This window comes from Chrysochloris asiatica, unplaced genomic scaffold (assembly GCF_000296735.1).
Source record: "Chrysochloris asiatica unplaced genomic scaffold, ChrAsi1.0 scaffold00040, whole genome shotgun sequence".
Classification (NCBI taxonomy): Eukaryota; Metazoa; Chordata; class Mammalia; order Afrosoricida; family Chrysochloridae; genus Chrysochloris; species Chrysochloris asiatica.
This window is the reverse complement of record NW_006408558.1, coordinates 22010463-22026527: the sequence shown is the minus strand read 5'-3', so window position 1 is coordinate 22026527 and position 16065 is coordinate 22010463. Positions and strand designations below refer to the sequence as shown.

At 43.4% G+C, this 16065-nt stretch overlaps 1 protein-coding gene across 4 annotated transcripts in view; it reads left to right on the top strand.

Annotated features, from left to right (window-relative positions):
* The first annotated feature begins 7107 nt into the window (after nucleotides 1–7107).
* The window catches only part of RTN3 (reticulon 3), an 81057-nt gene continuing 72099 nt past the window's right edge, over nucleotides 7108–16065 (top strand). For 2 of the 4 annotated variants that reach the window (XM_006861007.1, XM_006861006.1), the window contains exon 1: nucleotides 7229–7373. In XM_006861007.1, coding sequence (XP_006861069.1) covers nucleotides 7229–7373 — 145 coding nt within the window. Of the gene's footprint in view, nucleotides 7374–16065 lie in introns of all 4 variants that reach the window. The other 2 variants (XM_006861009.1, XM_006861008.1) reach the window with 2 other exon arrangements.

The window sequence follows — 16065 nt, the reverse complement described above, 5'->3', positions numbered from 1 at the left end:
AGTTTCACATTCAACCATTCATATGACTTGTTTCATTACATTGATTATAATCCCCTCTATACATCATCAGTTAACAGTGTTTCTCTCTATCCTCTTTAGCTTTTTTTTTGGGGGGGGGAGGGGAATGGAACTTTGAATTTACAGTCTCGGCTTTTAGGGAAGGTTTTTACATTTATCTGTGGATATCCAGGGCTCATGTATGCGATTACTAATACATAATACCTTTTAAAAAACCTTTTACTGTGTATTGAGTGAATGAAGGCTTATATGGCAGATCATCAGTTTTATAGTCAGCAAATCATTGTCATGTTTACAATTCCCACTATGCACCCTTAGCCAACAGTATTTACCTCCATTTTTTTTTTTTTTTTTGATGTACACATACCACATTGAAAACATACATTCGTTTAAATGTCCAAAGAGCACATTTTGCAAGTCAGCCTCCTGCCTGCAGGCCCTCTGCCTTTCCCAGTCCATGGGCCTGGAGTCTTCAGCTGCTCTGTCTCACTATGCCATCGCCTTTGCCACCGCTTCTCTGGTTAGGATCCCTGTCCCCTCTCATATTCTTCCCTCTTGATTGTCCTAGGGTCCTCTGTTTCTGAAATGACAGAGTAAGTGCTCCCCCCCTTTTAGTCACCCCTCTTCTACATTTACAGTTTTGACAATTGCCATTAGACCTGTTAACAGTTGCTCACAATTGAATCATAAAATCCTATCGCCCTCATCAACAGATCCATCTGGACAAGAGAACTATTCAGTAGGGTTTCTGTCTTACTCCCCTCATTCTGACACTAAGCACCCTCACGAATGCTTGCAAGTCAGCCACTTCGTGCTTTTCTAGCCCCCCAGTTTTGATAACTGAAATCTAAGTTGCCTGTCCCTATCAACCCAGTGTACTGAGGAGACATGCTTGAGCCTTGATACGAAGAATCCTCTTCACCCACAAACAAAGGTCCAGATGGTCAGGTTGTAGCAATTTACACTTGCTCCCTACATCAGACTTCTTTATCTTCCTCTGGTCAAATTCTGGTCAGCAAGCCATCCAAGCTAGGTCAAACTGTCTGCAAGTTTGAGAGTTTTTGCACGTCTCCCCTCTTTTCAGACCAGCTAGCTTCTTCTTTCTGAACTCTAGCCCCCAGTGGCTAGGCCAGTATCCTTAGGCTCTGAAGTTCACACATCTCCCTGAACATCAAACCAGCCAGCCCATCCTCTTCTCTCTCTCATCTCAAGATCATCCGGGGTCTATGGAATATAGCCAATCTCAGCCCATGCCTTCTCTGCTGCATCTCCCCTCCTTGCACTCACAAGTTGACCAGGACGGTTGCCAGCGAGCATACAAGACTACTGTTCATGGGTTCCCTTTGAGTTCAGTCTTAGAAAGGGGTTTACCTGGTGGGCTGACTTTTCTTGCCTTGATGACTCTTTTAAGCTTTTTTAAGAACAGTCTATATGGAATCAAAGTGACAACAGCAACTCAAAGCTTAGATAGGAAGCTTAGGGGGCAGTGAATTGATGTGACTGAGGGAAGAACAACCCAGAAAGCAAAGGTGAAAATAGTTGTTCAAGAAATACAACCCATGTAATTGAATTGTGCATGTAGAAATGGTTGAATTGCTGCATGTTTTGCTGTGTATATTCTTGTAAAAATGGTGTGGGGGTGGAACCTTACCTCCTCTGACTTCATGTGAAGGAGAATCAAATTCCACATCTAGCCAAGGCTGATTCCTATGAGGTGTAGTTCAGATGTGCCCCCTCAACTCCAACCTCCTTTACCAATCTGGTACCAGCCGACCCTCCCACTGTGTTCTCTGCTGAGCGCTGTAATCTGCTGCAATGATCACACTGAACTCACCAATAATACTCATGATTATGAGATTTATTACGAAAGTTAACAGGTTACAGAAATTCTCAGGATACAGAAATTCTCAGGATGTGTGGTCAGGATCACCTCTTCTCAGGCATGCCAGTAAGCACACCTCGTTCTGGTCCTCAGCCTCCCAGCCACATGGCCCTTTGGCCTCTGCTCTCATCAGGCACAGTTACTAAGCACTTTTGGTGTTGTTCTGACTCATAGCGATCCTGACTCATAGCGATCCTGTACAGGGTTTCCGCGGAAGCAGAAAGCCTCACTTTTCTCATAGCGATCCTGTACAGGGTTTCCGCGGGAGCAGAAAGCCTCACTTTTCTCTCGCGGAACAGCTGGTAGTTTCGAACTGCTGACCTTGCCCGTTCGCAGCCCAATTTGTAACTACTATGCTACTAGAGCTCTTTTGTTGTTGTTGTTGTTGTTATGCGCCGTGGACTAGAGCTCTTTTGTTGTTGTTGTTTTTGTTATGCGCCGTGGAGTCGGTTCCGACTCATAGTGACCCTACACGGGGTTTCCGAGGCTGTAAATCTTTACGGGAGCAGACCGCCTCATCTTTCTCCCGCGGAACCGCTGGTAGTTTCGAACTGTTGGCCTTGCGGCTCGCAGCCCGATTCGTAACCACTACGCTACCAGAGCTCTTTTAGCACTGCCAATAAATGCCTTAAGTGTTCCTTTCCGTGGGATGGGAAGCCTACTGCTCTGTCGTATGCTGGTATGTTGGTGCTGGCTTGATGCCGCCGGTTTCTCTACCATGTCTCCGGTGTCACAGCTTTCTATGTCCTGGATAAAGGCGTTTCAGCATGCAGGGGGATACCAGGGTCCAAAGGATACGACCCAGACCCACTCCTGTTCTTCATTCTTGATGATAGTGAGATCCCCCTTTCTGCTTCTGAGACGGCTCATTTTAAACCCACTGGGATGGCAAATTGGCCAATCTCCTGACTGGATTTCCATATACCTTACTCGCGTGGTCCTGGTATGGCGCTGCAGAATAATGCGCTGGGCCGTAAAGTTCAGTTTGAATCGCAAAGCCGGCAACATTTAACAATCAACAATGACCCAATCATTTATTTGGTAAGTTACAAAGACTGTATGTAGCTAGAAGAATCATATCAGGTAATTCACTGTACCATATTTCTCAACAACAAAAGAAATTTTAAAAAAGGAAATAGAAAAGAAATCCCATTTGAGCCCTTCCCTGACCAAAATCTTTCACTGACTTTTCATTTGCCCTAAGACAGAGTCCAGCAGGAGAAAGATGTAATGGTCAGCTTCCGTAAAGATTGGCAGCTTTGGAAACCCTGTGAGGTAGTTCTACTCTGTCCTACAGGGTCACTCTGAGTAGGGGTTTGGTTTTTCCCAATCCATGACCTCAACTCTAGTCAAGTTGGTCTACTACACCAAACACCCCCATATAGTCATTGCTGTGCAGTCTGTAAATTGCATTGAGACAGCTGTGGAGGGGTGGGTCACATTCTAGACCACATTCTACTAGACAAGTCCACATGGAACTGCATGGAACTGGCTAAGAAGAAGGGAGGTTTTTTTGTTTTGGGGTGTGTGTGATATTCATCTGCCCAAAGGGGTGACTTCTTATATACTTCCACAAAAGCAATCCTTCCCTTCGCTTCACACCATTCCCATCGGCTTTTAATGGCCACCTTATTACTCAAAACTTCTGTCTAGTAAGATTGAGCTTCCTCATAAAACCTTCCTAAGCCTAGTAGAGTAATGGTTACCAATCAACTGCTAACCTCAGGGTCAGCAGTTCGAAACTATCTGCTGTTCCGCGGGAGAAAGATGAGGCTTTCTATAAAGATTTACAGCCTCAGAAACCCCGTACAGGGTCGCTATGAGTCTGAATCGACTCCAAACACAAAACAACAATAATAAGAAGCCACTGTAATTCCACAGCACAATCTCCCCTCTTAAATTCATACCACTCAGTCATAGCACTCTGGTGTTGTGTGGTGTATTTAATTTGCATTCTTTAGCTTTAAAGGAACGCTGGTAGCAGAGTGGGCTAAGCCATCAGCGTTGGGCTGTTAACTGCAAGGACAGCAGTGTGAACCCACCAGCCGCTCCATGGGAGAAAAATGAGGCTTTCTGCTCCTGCAAAGATCAGCAAGCCTCTCGGAAACCCTATACAGGGTTGCTATGAGTTGAAACTGACTTGAAAACATTTAAAAACAACAATTAAGCTTCATGTGATTATGTTCTAAACCCCAACTAGCTTGTGAGCTCATTGAAGACAGAGCAACATACTGTATTTTTAGATCCCTCCAAAGTACACATAATAGTGTTATGTACACAGCATGTGACCAGTAAACATCTCTAACATAAATCATGTGTACAAATATGCAAACATCCTAGGCAGGAATCAGCCTCAGGGAAGTTGACAGGTATAGTAATCCAGCAGGAAGGAAAGACAGCTTCAGCAATCAGATGTAAAGGCTAGGATGGCGTCCCAGATTTCTGTCTGGAAATCCAGCACTTCAAAGGCAGAAATTTGAGACTTGAATATTTCATGGTTTTTGTTTGTTTTTTTCGGAATGAGAGTTGTCTCTACCAGCCATGTCTATTGAATTGTATTTGAATTTTAAAAGTGTTTTTATTTTTCAATCTATGTATGATTGTTGGTAAATTTATAGCTTGTTATGTATGTTGTTGTTATGTGCCGTGGAGTTGGTTCCCATTCATAGTGACAGGGTTTCTGAGGCTGACTACTCTTTATTGTTGTCATGCAATCAAGAAACCAGAATAAAGGTCTGGGCAGACCACAAAGAGCACAACAAGGTCTTGAATTTTAGCTTCTTTTCTCTGTTTCTCAGGAGCCCTGATTGCACAGGAGTTAAAACACTTGGCTGCCAACCAAAAAGTTGATGGTTCAAACCTACCAGCTACTTCACAAGAGAAAGATGTGGCAGTCTGCTTCTGTAGATTGTTGTTAAATGCTGTTGAGTCAGTTCTGACTCATAGTGAGGGACCCTGTATAGGGTTTCAGAGGAGTGGCTGGTGGGTTTGAACTGATGACCTTGTGGTTCAAAATGACCTTGTAGTCCAGTGCTTATCCTACAGAGCCACACCAGGACCTTGGAATTCCTATGGGATTGCTCTACTCTGCCCAGTAAGTTGCTTTGGGTCTAAATCAAATGATGTTGTTGTTGTGAAGTGCTGTCAAGTCAATTCTGACCCACAGCGACCCTGTATAGGGTTTCCGAAGAGTGGCTGGTGAGCTTGAACTGCCGACCTTGCAGCTCAAACAGCTTTGTAGTCTACCACATTAACCCATTGTGCCACACCAGGACTGAATCAACTGATTGTTGTTGTTGTTGTTATGTGCCATCGAGTCGGTTCCGACCCATAGCGATCCTGTACAGGGTTTCCGCGGGGTGTAAATCTTTACGGGAGTAGAAAGCCTCATCTTTCTCCCGCGGAGCAGCTGGTAGTTTCGAACCGCTGACCTTAAGGTTCGCAGCCCGATTCGTAACCACTACGCTACATAGCAGCAGTTTTTTGTCTGTGTGTGGTTTTTATCCCTCTGCTGTTAGATACCATGGAAATGAACTTCATTGCCAGCCCAAGGTTTCCAGATTCAAGCTACTATTGTTAGGGACCAGCATCTTTCATTACCCTATCCAGTACCTAATGACATGGGTTTTGTATTCATTCATCAGTGTGGGTATATAATCAGCTTGATTATCAGATTGCCTTGTATTTCCCTTTGACAGCTAAGGGACAGTGCACTGCAGCATTAGCAACTGATGCTCTGAGTAAGATATTTGCTGAGAAATCATTTTGGGAACTATTCTTCAGTGCCTTTTTCAGAGCATTGCAACAGCCACCGAGTTTCTTCCCACCCCCATCTGGTTTTGACTTGACCTTCAAAACTGTCAAGGGCACATGGAGTCCACTGCCTGTTCTAGAAGATTTCCACTGGTCGGATCACTTTTCCCCTCTGCGGCCGCCTGGCTGACTGACCTCCTCCTCAGTGAGGTTGCATCTTTACATGATCTGCTGAGTTTCCAACTGCCCTTCAAGTAATTGATTGCTGCTTTAGGAATAACAAAGCCTAGGGCCTTGATTTTTATTATTTTAGGATCTGAGATTCTCCTTTTTAAAGTGAGCGTGCACTCCTGCAAATATTTTGACCAGAGGTAGGAAGAAGGCTTTGAATTTGGCAAGCCAATTCAGGAGAAGCAAAAAATGAACAATATTCAGTGTAATCTAGATGTTTGGTTTCAATTTCTTTTCTGCAAAGGACCTCGTTTAGTCTATGAGTAAAACTCAATTATGTGTATTTTGTGTCACCTTCTCAAATTTGAATACCTTATCGTCTACCATAGCTACAGCCGGGATGTTCTAATCTCCTGGCTCTCTTTTCCTCACCAGGTCAGTTTCTTTTCCTTCAAAATATGTTTTCTCTTTCTGAGAGCCTAGGCGAAGGAAAGGATAAGCTTAAGAACTGAGGCGGACCCTCTATGGAAACAGCAACGAGATAAGAATAAGAAGCAGGCTTGGCGGCTGCATTGCAATGTGATTGGAATGAGTAATGGTTTTTCGCTCTGCACAGCATCTTCCTCAACCCACCAAACGGGAGATCTGTCTTCCCTGCCGCATGGTGATATTACGACACATTAGAGAAATTCATAAAGCACCTTGCGGAGTGGGCCTACTTGACAGAATGATTTGATTTTCACTTTTCAGGAAGGTGGAAATGCATCAAACAAAAGACATCAGCTCTAGAATTTACGGGAAAGATATATCCCATCTAATGGAAGCCAAAAGAAACTTCTCTCATTAAAAATACATAAATCTGCCAACCCTAAAACATTTACCTAAATAGACACACACTAAAAAAAAAAACCCACTACCATCCATTCAATTCGGATTCCCAGAGACCCTACAGAAAACAGCAAAGGGCTCCTTCACAGAGGTGGGCGGAACTTGGTTCATGACCACGCCCCTTGCTTCTGGCTCCCAGTGGCGCGCCCCACCCTGGCCGCTCAGGCCAGGCGCAGCGTGAGGCCACTTTTGGTCCGCCTTCTTTGCAGGAGCGCGGAGGGGGAGTAGAGGGAGGGGACCGTTTTTGCGCCTGCGCCCTGAGCCTCTGGACGTCTCTATTCGGTCGTCTTCCTCCCCCGCCTCACGGTCGAGAGCCCTTTGTGCGCCTGCGCGTTCCCCCTCCAGCCCTACCGCTCCTCTCGGCTGAGTCAGTCAGTCAGTCAGTCAGTCGGCGTCTGCTCTCGGAACAGGAGTGAAACGACTTAGGCGCTTCAGCTGCCCGATTATTTGATATCCCCTCCCTCTCTCCCGCCCCACATCTCTCTTCACCCCTCTCCCGCCCTTGCTTGCGCAGCCATGGCGGAGTCGTCGGCGGCCACTCAGTCTCCGTCTATCTCCTCGTCGTCCTCCGGGGCCGAGCCCTCTGCGCCCGGCGGCGGCGGCGGGAGCCCGGGAGCCTGCCCCGCCCTGGGGGCGAAGAGCTGCGGCTCCTCCTGTGCGGGTGAGGAGAGCTCGGGGAGCCCTCGCCCTCGGAAGGGGAGGGCGAGCGGGGCCAGGGGCTCAGAGCCGAGGGATTCAGGGGGCGAAAAATCAGCCTCGGCTACGGAGGGACTGGGCCCCCGGGGGATGGGCGTATGAAAAAGGGGCAGAGGGGGAGGGGAAAGGTCGAGCAATCAGTGAGGAAATAACGGGGTGTGAGGAAAACAGGTTGGGGGCGGGGAGGTCTTCCAGAGAGTGGGCGTTAACGCCCAGCCGCGGCTTCGGGGGGAATAAGCCGTTCGGGGAGGGTGGGATTCAGTGGGCAATTGCTAGAAGCCTACGAAGAGTCCATTTCGGGGAGCCGAAAGCGCAGTCCTCGCAACAGGGTTGACTTAGTGGAGGAGGATTAGAGAGACTGAAGATACAAAGAGCCTTGGGGCAGCTTGTGACGATTTTCGGGGGATGGTGGTGGAAGGGTTGCTTTGCAGATTGGCAGACAGGTGTTTACACCATCAGGCATTCGGGCTAGCCTTCAATTGTGTTTTTCAGTTGCCTATGGGGGGAGCATGAGGAAGTTGAATCTGTTTCTCTGTTTTCATCTGCCTTTCCATGTTGGTGGCATGACCGATTTCTTTCGAGGCTCCGAGGTGTAAAAGAGGAAGATTTGGGGGGTGGTGAGGGACTAAGATGGATCCGAGGCCGCATCTGCAGCACCGCCTGCTCTTTACTGGCGCGGCGTGGGGGTGGAAGCCTGCAACCAGTCGTTTCGATTATATTCTAGAAGGTCAGAAAAAGAGGGAGCCAGTGCTAAGCCATCCAATAGGTTTTGATTTCGTATTTTCCATGGGCTCGTTTTGGGTCGCAGTGTAACAAAAGGGGGCGTTTGCGGCAGAAAGGGGGAGGGGGAGAAAATTCAGACAAAGCAGGAGTTGGTTGAACCCCTTCTCCTCCCATCTCCTGAGCAAGGCCAAGAGGGAAGCTTCAGGCCACCGGCTGGTGGGAGCTGGCTGGCAGACTCACCTCCAGCAGAGATCTGCAGTGCAGATGCCTTCAATCCTGGGGGAGTGTGTGTGTGTGTGTGGGGGATATCGGGCACAGGCAGGTGGTGGTTCGCAAAGGAACTGAGTCTTTGAATTAAAAAAAAATGCAAAACCAAAACGTTTCGTTAAAGGAAGGCCCATAAGCTCTAATTAGAGATTATTTTGCTCTTTGGGTTTAAAGATTTAAAAGAGATTCGGTCTCCTTGGCCAGAATCTTGGGTTAATGGTTCTAAAGAACATAAACTTTCTGATCTGAGCTCTAAATATGTTCCCTATGTGCAAATAGACTTCCACCTGTTTAAATGCTTTGGCGCCTTGTTGGATTTCCCGATGTGGTATGGTCCATATGAAACAGCCTGGATCAGAAAGGAAGCTGCTGCAGGTCCGGATTAGATGTCCAAGGAACGAGGCAGCAAATTTGGAATCCTATTTTCTTTTTAAATCAATAGCCCCTTTCCTCCAAATCTGTACGTTCTGGACAAAAATCTAGATGAATAGCAGCGCTATTCATAACTCAGTAACTTGGTGTGTTGGCTTTAATCGCTTGTCACTGCCTACTGATTGGTCCTTTTTGTGTTGTTTTTTTTTAAGTATTTGATTTGGATTTGTTTTTAGGAATTGGCTCTTAATACTCAAGATACGATCAATGTTCCATGATGAGGAGTCATTCTAGTTAGCAGGCATTATGGTGTTTGCAGCCAAATGGTGAAATCATTTGAGAAAAAAAAGCTTATTTTTTTCTCCTGAATGCACTGCTGTGGTGGAGTCCTGGTGTGGCGCTGTAGAATAACCACGGAACTGCTTACCATAAATAATATCAGCAGTTCAAGCCCCTCAGAAACCCTATATAGGGTCCATATGAGCCCAAACTGACTCAACGATCCAATTATGAAGAATTGGATCCCTTAATAGTCCAATAAAATCATAATATGTTGTTCACAGACACACATACTCCCGGCAAACTCTGAATTGGAAATACATATTTAGTGGTTTATCGGTTTGGTTTATATGTCGGATCATCATTTACACTTGTCACAGGTTTTATATAGGAGCCCTGCTGATGTAGTGGTTAAATACTTGACTGCTAACCAGAAGATATGGTAGTTTGCTTTCATAAACATTTATAGTCCTTTTCTATAGGGTCACTACAAGTAGAAAGGGCGCAGTGGGTTTTGTTTAGGGTTAGTGACAATGTTTATTATTACTTTACCTTGCTTGTTTTGTTTTGCAGTTTCTCATGGTAGAAATTATACTATAATTATGTGCTTTACAGAAAATAGTCACATTGGTGTTTTAAAGTATTGTCCCAAATACATCGATTTTTCACATTTGCCCAATATTATTAAATGCGTCAGTGTTTACCCATTATTTCGTAGTAAAATTTTACTGTAGACTTTTCATTTCTTCAGTCTTTTTTTTTTTAATTCTGTAGGTCCTTTGATTGTCTCATTGGACACTGAGTACCTGGTAGAATAGTACTTTCCAAGTATTTTGTTAAATGATCATCAAACTTAGGTGCTGGAAAGTAACATTTGGAAAATGAGCTAGATAGGTACTCTCTCAATCTTCAACTCTTAGGCAATGCAGACCCAGTGCAAGATCGCTTTTGTTGCCTCCCTCCTGGGACATAAAGTTGACCTTAAGATGCAGCATGACATAGTCAATTTCTTGCAGAACCGCTTACCTGCAAAATGGTGTCTGTTTATTTCTGGCAAGATGTCTCAGGCTTCTGCATCTTGAAAATAAGATGACGCCTACAATTCCAAGATTTAACTCACTTAAAGCAACTGCTAAAAAGTCTGCCAGTTGTTGATGCCAGCCTTCAGCTTCGTGTCTTTTGACCCAAGCCCTTTTTGGTTTTAGACTGTCATGTTCTTCTCACTAAGCCCCAATTGGTTTCAGAGTCTTTTAAAACAAAAAAATAAGTGGTTGGTTGGAAACAATTTTGCCTTAACTGACCTGTGCAGCAAAGAATTTTAGAGATTTAGTTCACATATACAGAAGATGAGAAGGAGCTCTGGTAGTGTAGTAGTTATGAGTAGGGCAGCTAACCTCAAGGTCACCAGTTCGGACCTACCGGTCTTGGAAGCCCTATACAGGGTCACTATGAGTTGGACCCAACTCCACAGCCAACCGCCCCACCCCCACCCCCCACACAGGATGAGTACTTGTACTCTGATGCAGATGTGTATATACCATCAGCAATGGTATATACTGGTAGCGTAGTGGTTACGAATCAGGCTGCGAACCGGAAGGTCAGCAGTTCGAAACTACCAGCTGCTCCGCGGGAGACAGATGCGGCCTTCTGCTCCCGTAAAGATTTACAGCCTCGGAAACCCTATTCAGGGTCGCTATGGGTCGAAACCGACTCGACGGCAGTTAACAACAACAATGGTATATACATAAAAGAAGGGGGTCAGGGACCAGGAAGGCTTCCCAGATTAGACAGTACTGTCTTTTTTGTTGTAGTTTCGCTTTCTGAATGAGTGTTGTCTCTATTAGTCGAGTATAGATACATGTCTGCTGAATTATTTGAGTTTTTAAAGTGCCTATATAGGGTTTCCAAGGCTGTAAATCTCTATAAAGCAGAAACTGCTGACCTTGCTTAAGGGAGCACCTTACAACTTGCCATAGGCGAGTATTGTTGTCATGAAATGATGATACCAGGATAAAGCTATATTTCTTGTATTTGTTCAGGAAACTTCAGAGCAGAAACAGCTTTGAAAATTATTATTTTTTCTTCTTTAATACCTCTTTTTTTACTCATGAAACTAAGTGCTGTGTACTTTTTGTGGCTTTTTCATTACTTTCTAGCATGTCAGTCCCTTGTATATACAAGGGGGCTTTAGAAAGCTCATGGGGAAATTGAAAGGTAATGGAATTTTTCCGCAAATATTTAGGCACTCCCTCATAATTTGCATTTGCAGCCTGAATCCTTAAATAAAAAGGAATCTGACCACCTGTTCAACATTGAAATGGTCTGTGTATGTTATGCTTCTTTCATGTTATCAGTGGTCGAATAGCATGACGGCAGCAGCCTGGACTTGAGCCCCAGAGACACCTACATTTTAATCCTGGCATGCTCAGTCATTATGTGACATTGTACAAGTGAAGCCAGAAGAGCCTCAATATTTATTTAGCTTCAAAATCAGAATGGTAATAGTACCTACCTTTAAATTGATGTGAAGATTAAACAGGTAAGGGCTTAGCAACGGGCCTTGCCAGTAGTAAGCGTTTAGTAAATAATATTATCATTAATGTGAAAAATTAAAATATAGATCCATATGTGACTTAGACAGATTCGCTATGTGTCTTTAAGTCCTGTTATTGAATAGTGCTTTATATTTGATACATCGATACGTCTGTGCCAGGTATATGGATTAAGTTGAACTACAAGTGAGAAATCACAGTCTTTCTGGCAATAAAGGGAGATTCAGATGCCCAGTTCTTCTTCCACTTAGTGAGTCAATTGTTTGCACTTGTGACCCCTTCACATTAATGTCTTAAGGTTACCACGCTTCCCACTCAGCTGGTCTATTAAAGAGGTAGGGAAAGAACCAGGATGCTTCAGAGATGGCTTGTATGACTTTCATATGCTTCAGTATTTCCTGCTGCATTCTGAATAAATATTATTATGGAACATTATATAACTACTCTCAATGGAGGCAAGAGTACAGGAGACAGCAGCAGTGGGCATGGCAGAGGGTGTATGAGCAACCCTTGAATTTGGGTGTTTTTCATTCTTTGGGAATACAGACTTCATTTTGGTGCTGTTTTCTTTTGGAGTCAGATTCACAAGTAACTTAGTCACTGTGATCACGTTAAATAATCAGTCTGCGTATATTTTACAGACACAGTTTAGTCCAACAGTGAAGTCTTCTAGAAGGTGCTGGTTAAGAGTGTCAGTGGTTCCATTTTTAATATTTTAGAGATGATCTGAAAACAAACTCAGGTTATTGCTTTTATTGCACTCTGCCAGTGAGGAAATTATTAGTCCTGAGTTAGTCACCTGTCAATTCCTGGGCATGTTTCAAGCACTTGTAAAATTAAGTTTGGTAGTTAAGGAATTGGTAGTGGGTGAGTCATTAAACCATGGCTTTGTTTTGAGCCAAGAGGTTGGTTGGTAGGTAGTTCTATAGAAAAACACTTCACTTCAGACTAGCCATAATCTTAGAATTTATTGCTGTAGTAATTCTAAGCAGAATTTCTAATAAGTAGATTTTGTAATATAAATATCTTCCTTTTTGTTGCATCAACTTATCTTATGGTTTTATTCCGCTTACTTGTTAATGATGAATTAACCTTACCTAAAGAATACAGACTTGTGAAAATAACATCAGTTTCATAGTAAAGATTTTTTTTTAAATACAAATGACCAAGTTGGTCATTTATTTATGTAATTAACTCATTCAGAAATTACTTAGGAAACTGAATTAACTTTTATTCTCTTCATTTGTAACAGTTATTCTAAAATTAATTTTGAGTCATTGGTTGTATTATAAATATTTTGAATGAACTATGCTTAGGTTTAGCTATAATCAGTATTGCTTATGATTGCATCATTAGCCTTACCACATACCTGTGACTTATGTAAGACAGGTTACTGTATGACACACTGCAGCTCCAGAGAGAACAATTCCTTTAAATACTGTGTAGGGCTTTGTCATTCATTTGACTTTATTTATTTATTTGTGTGTGTGTGTGTAGTGGTATGTGCTAATTCTCATCAAGTGACTTAACTTTTGTGATGGTCTTTTAAGATTTCAAAATTTTTTACCTTATTTTCTCCAACCAATGACTTATTTCCCCCTCTAAGCACAACACCGTAGCATAACAAGCAGGGGGAAAGTGAGCTTTTTGACAACTCTAACCGATTGGCTAGCTTGCTCTTCAGAATATACTAAAGGATATAATGGAAAGCATTATTGTTATTCTAGCAAAATTAATACAAGATTCCCTTTAACTTGTTTCCTGAAAGCATTTCAACAATGAGTATCATTTTCATTTTACATATAAGGTGTTCATAGAATTGATTTTTGTGCTACTTTACATTTGTGTATTTTATAGTTTAAGTTATATCCATACATTAGCTAATTCACCCAATGTTTGCATATACATTAAGGCTCTTTGCTAGTTGTTGTGCAAGATAAAGGATAAGTAAAACATAGATGATCTCCCAAAAGGCTATATTAAATTAGAGAAAGACCTGTATTATGTTTATATGATCTCTTAACTATTATTTATGAGATAGGTATAGTATAGGTGTCAATCTCATTTTGCAGGTGAGTTAGGCTCAGAGAGATGAAGTGCTATGCCTGGAGTTTGTGGCTATGAAACTGACGGTGGGATAGACTCAGAGATTGAGGGGCCCATGCAGCTCTCTGTCCAGTATACAATGGAACCTGGAACTCAACAGGACTGCAAGGTTTCCGCCTTTGATAGAGTGCAGTCTTACCACTTTTCCTATCTATTACTTTCTAGTAGCAGAAAAGATTTGAATTTTTCTCCTCCAGTGATTTCCACCATAAACAGGTTCCGGCTTTCATAGGTACATATTGTTTCTCTTTAAAATTTGAAACAGCATGTGAGTCAGTTGCCTTCTTGGAATTCAGTGATCAGTTAACTTAAGAACTTCACTTTCTGGCCCCCTGGTTCCTAAGCCAGATGCCCTTTTGCTGCACTACACCAATACTGTTCCACATTGTTAAATCCCGTTGTCTTTTCAGCCCTCGTCTTCCTTATCAACAGCATGACTAACGGATCACTCCTTGCAATGTTTCTTCATGTCTTCCATTAGATCATATTTTCTTGGTTTTCCTCCTCAATGACTGCTGTTCCTCCTTTTCCAATTAAAAACATTGAGATATAATGTATATAACTTAAGATCCACCATTTTAAGGAGCTCTGGTGGCGAAGTGGTTACGAATCGGGTTGCGAACCGCAAGGTCAGCAGTTCGAAACTATCAGCTGTTCCGTGGGAGAAAGATGAGGCTTTCTGCTCCTGTAAAGATTTACAGCTTCAGAAACCCTGTACAGGGTTGCTATGAGTCGGAACCGACTCTATGGCACATACAACAACAAGATCTACCATTTTAAAGTGTACAGTTCTGTTTTCACAAGGTTGTCCAACCATCACTACTGTCAAATTCCAGAACAGTTTCATCACCCCAAAAAGAAGCCCCACACCTGTTAGTCATTCCCAATTTCCCCTGTGTCCCCTGGCAACCAGTAATCTGCTTTCTGCTTTTATGGATTTGGCCTTTCTGGAGAGAATGTATTCTTAGTGCTGTTTTATCATCCCATCTTTGGAGTGCTCTTAGAAAGCTTGTCTGCAGTCATTGATTTCATGTATGACTTCTCTCCAGTCTTGGGGTTTGAATTGCTACCTGTCTTTGGATGACTTTCAAATTGTTTTCAGTCACCATGTTCAAACCTGAGCTTCTGATCTTCCCTTTAAATCTGTTCTTCCCCCAGTCTTCTTCAGCTCCATAAATGGCTGTTCTCTCCGTTTTTGGAGTCCTGGGGTGGTGCTGTGGGGTAATGTGCTAGACTGCAAAGCTGCTTGAACTGCAAGGTAGGCAGTTCAAGCTCACCAGCTGCTCCTTGAAAACCCTATCCAGGGTTGCTATGAGTCGGAACCGACTCAACAGCACTTAACAACAACAACAACTCCATTTTTGGTCTAAGTCAAGCCCTAGCTCCTCTTCTCTTCATATTGAGGGGGCTGCAGAGAGTTGGTAGAAAAATGTCTTTATCTTTTCATTCCATTTTCCACAAATTTTTTAAACCCCCTGGTGTAGTAGTTACAGGTTGGCTTGCTAACCTCAAGGTCAGTAGTTCAAAATTACCAGCTGTTCTGCAAGAGAAAGATGAGGCTTTCTGCTCCTGTAAAGGTTTACAGTCTCTGATGCCCTATGAAGAGTCTCTATGAGTCAGAACCGACTTCATGGCACACCACCACCACTGAGTACACCAGTCAGACCTGTAAAATCTCTCACAAGGAAGTAAAAATACAGAATTTGGGGGGTCCTGGTGTGGCACTGGGGGTTAATGCACTGAGCTGCAAGGTAGGTTTCAACCGCAAGGTCAGTGATTCAAGCTCACCAGTCGCACCTTAGAAACCCCATTCAGGGTCACTACTTGATGATACTTAACAACAACAACAATACATTTGCTAGACTTCCGTTGTGGTACTCAAGGATCAGCACTGAACTATGAACCACAAGGTCGACAGTTCAAATCCACCAGCTGTTTCTTGGAAACACTATACAGGGTTGTTGTGAATTGGAACTGACTGAACAGCAACTTAACAACAACAAGCTCCAACTCATAGCAACCCTATATAGGGTTCCTGAGGAGTGTCTGGTGAGATTGTATCACTGACCTTGTGGTTCAAACTGACTTTGCAGTCCAGTGCATTAGCCCACAGCACCACACCAGAACTCCATATTAGGGATGAAAAATTAAATGTTTGACCAAATATTGTTATTGTTAGGTGCCATCGAGTCAGTACTGACCCATAGCCACCTGTGCACAGCAGAATGAAACACTGCCTGACCCTGGGCCAACCTCACTACTGTAGCAGTCCACTACTTATCCTGCAACACTACACTAGGATTCCATTTTTTTCAATGGTATGCCACAAATATTTCATGCCAGAAAGGTTTGGCAATT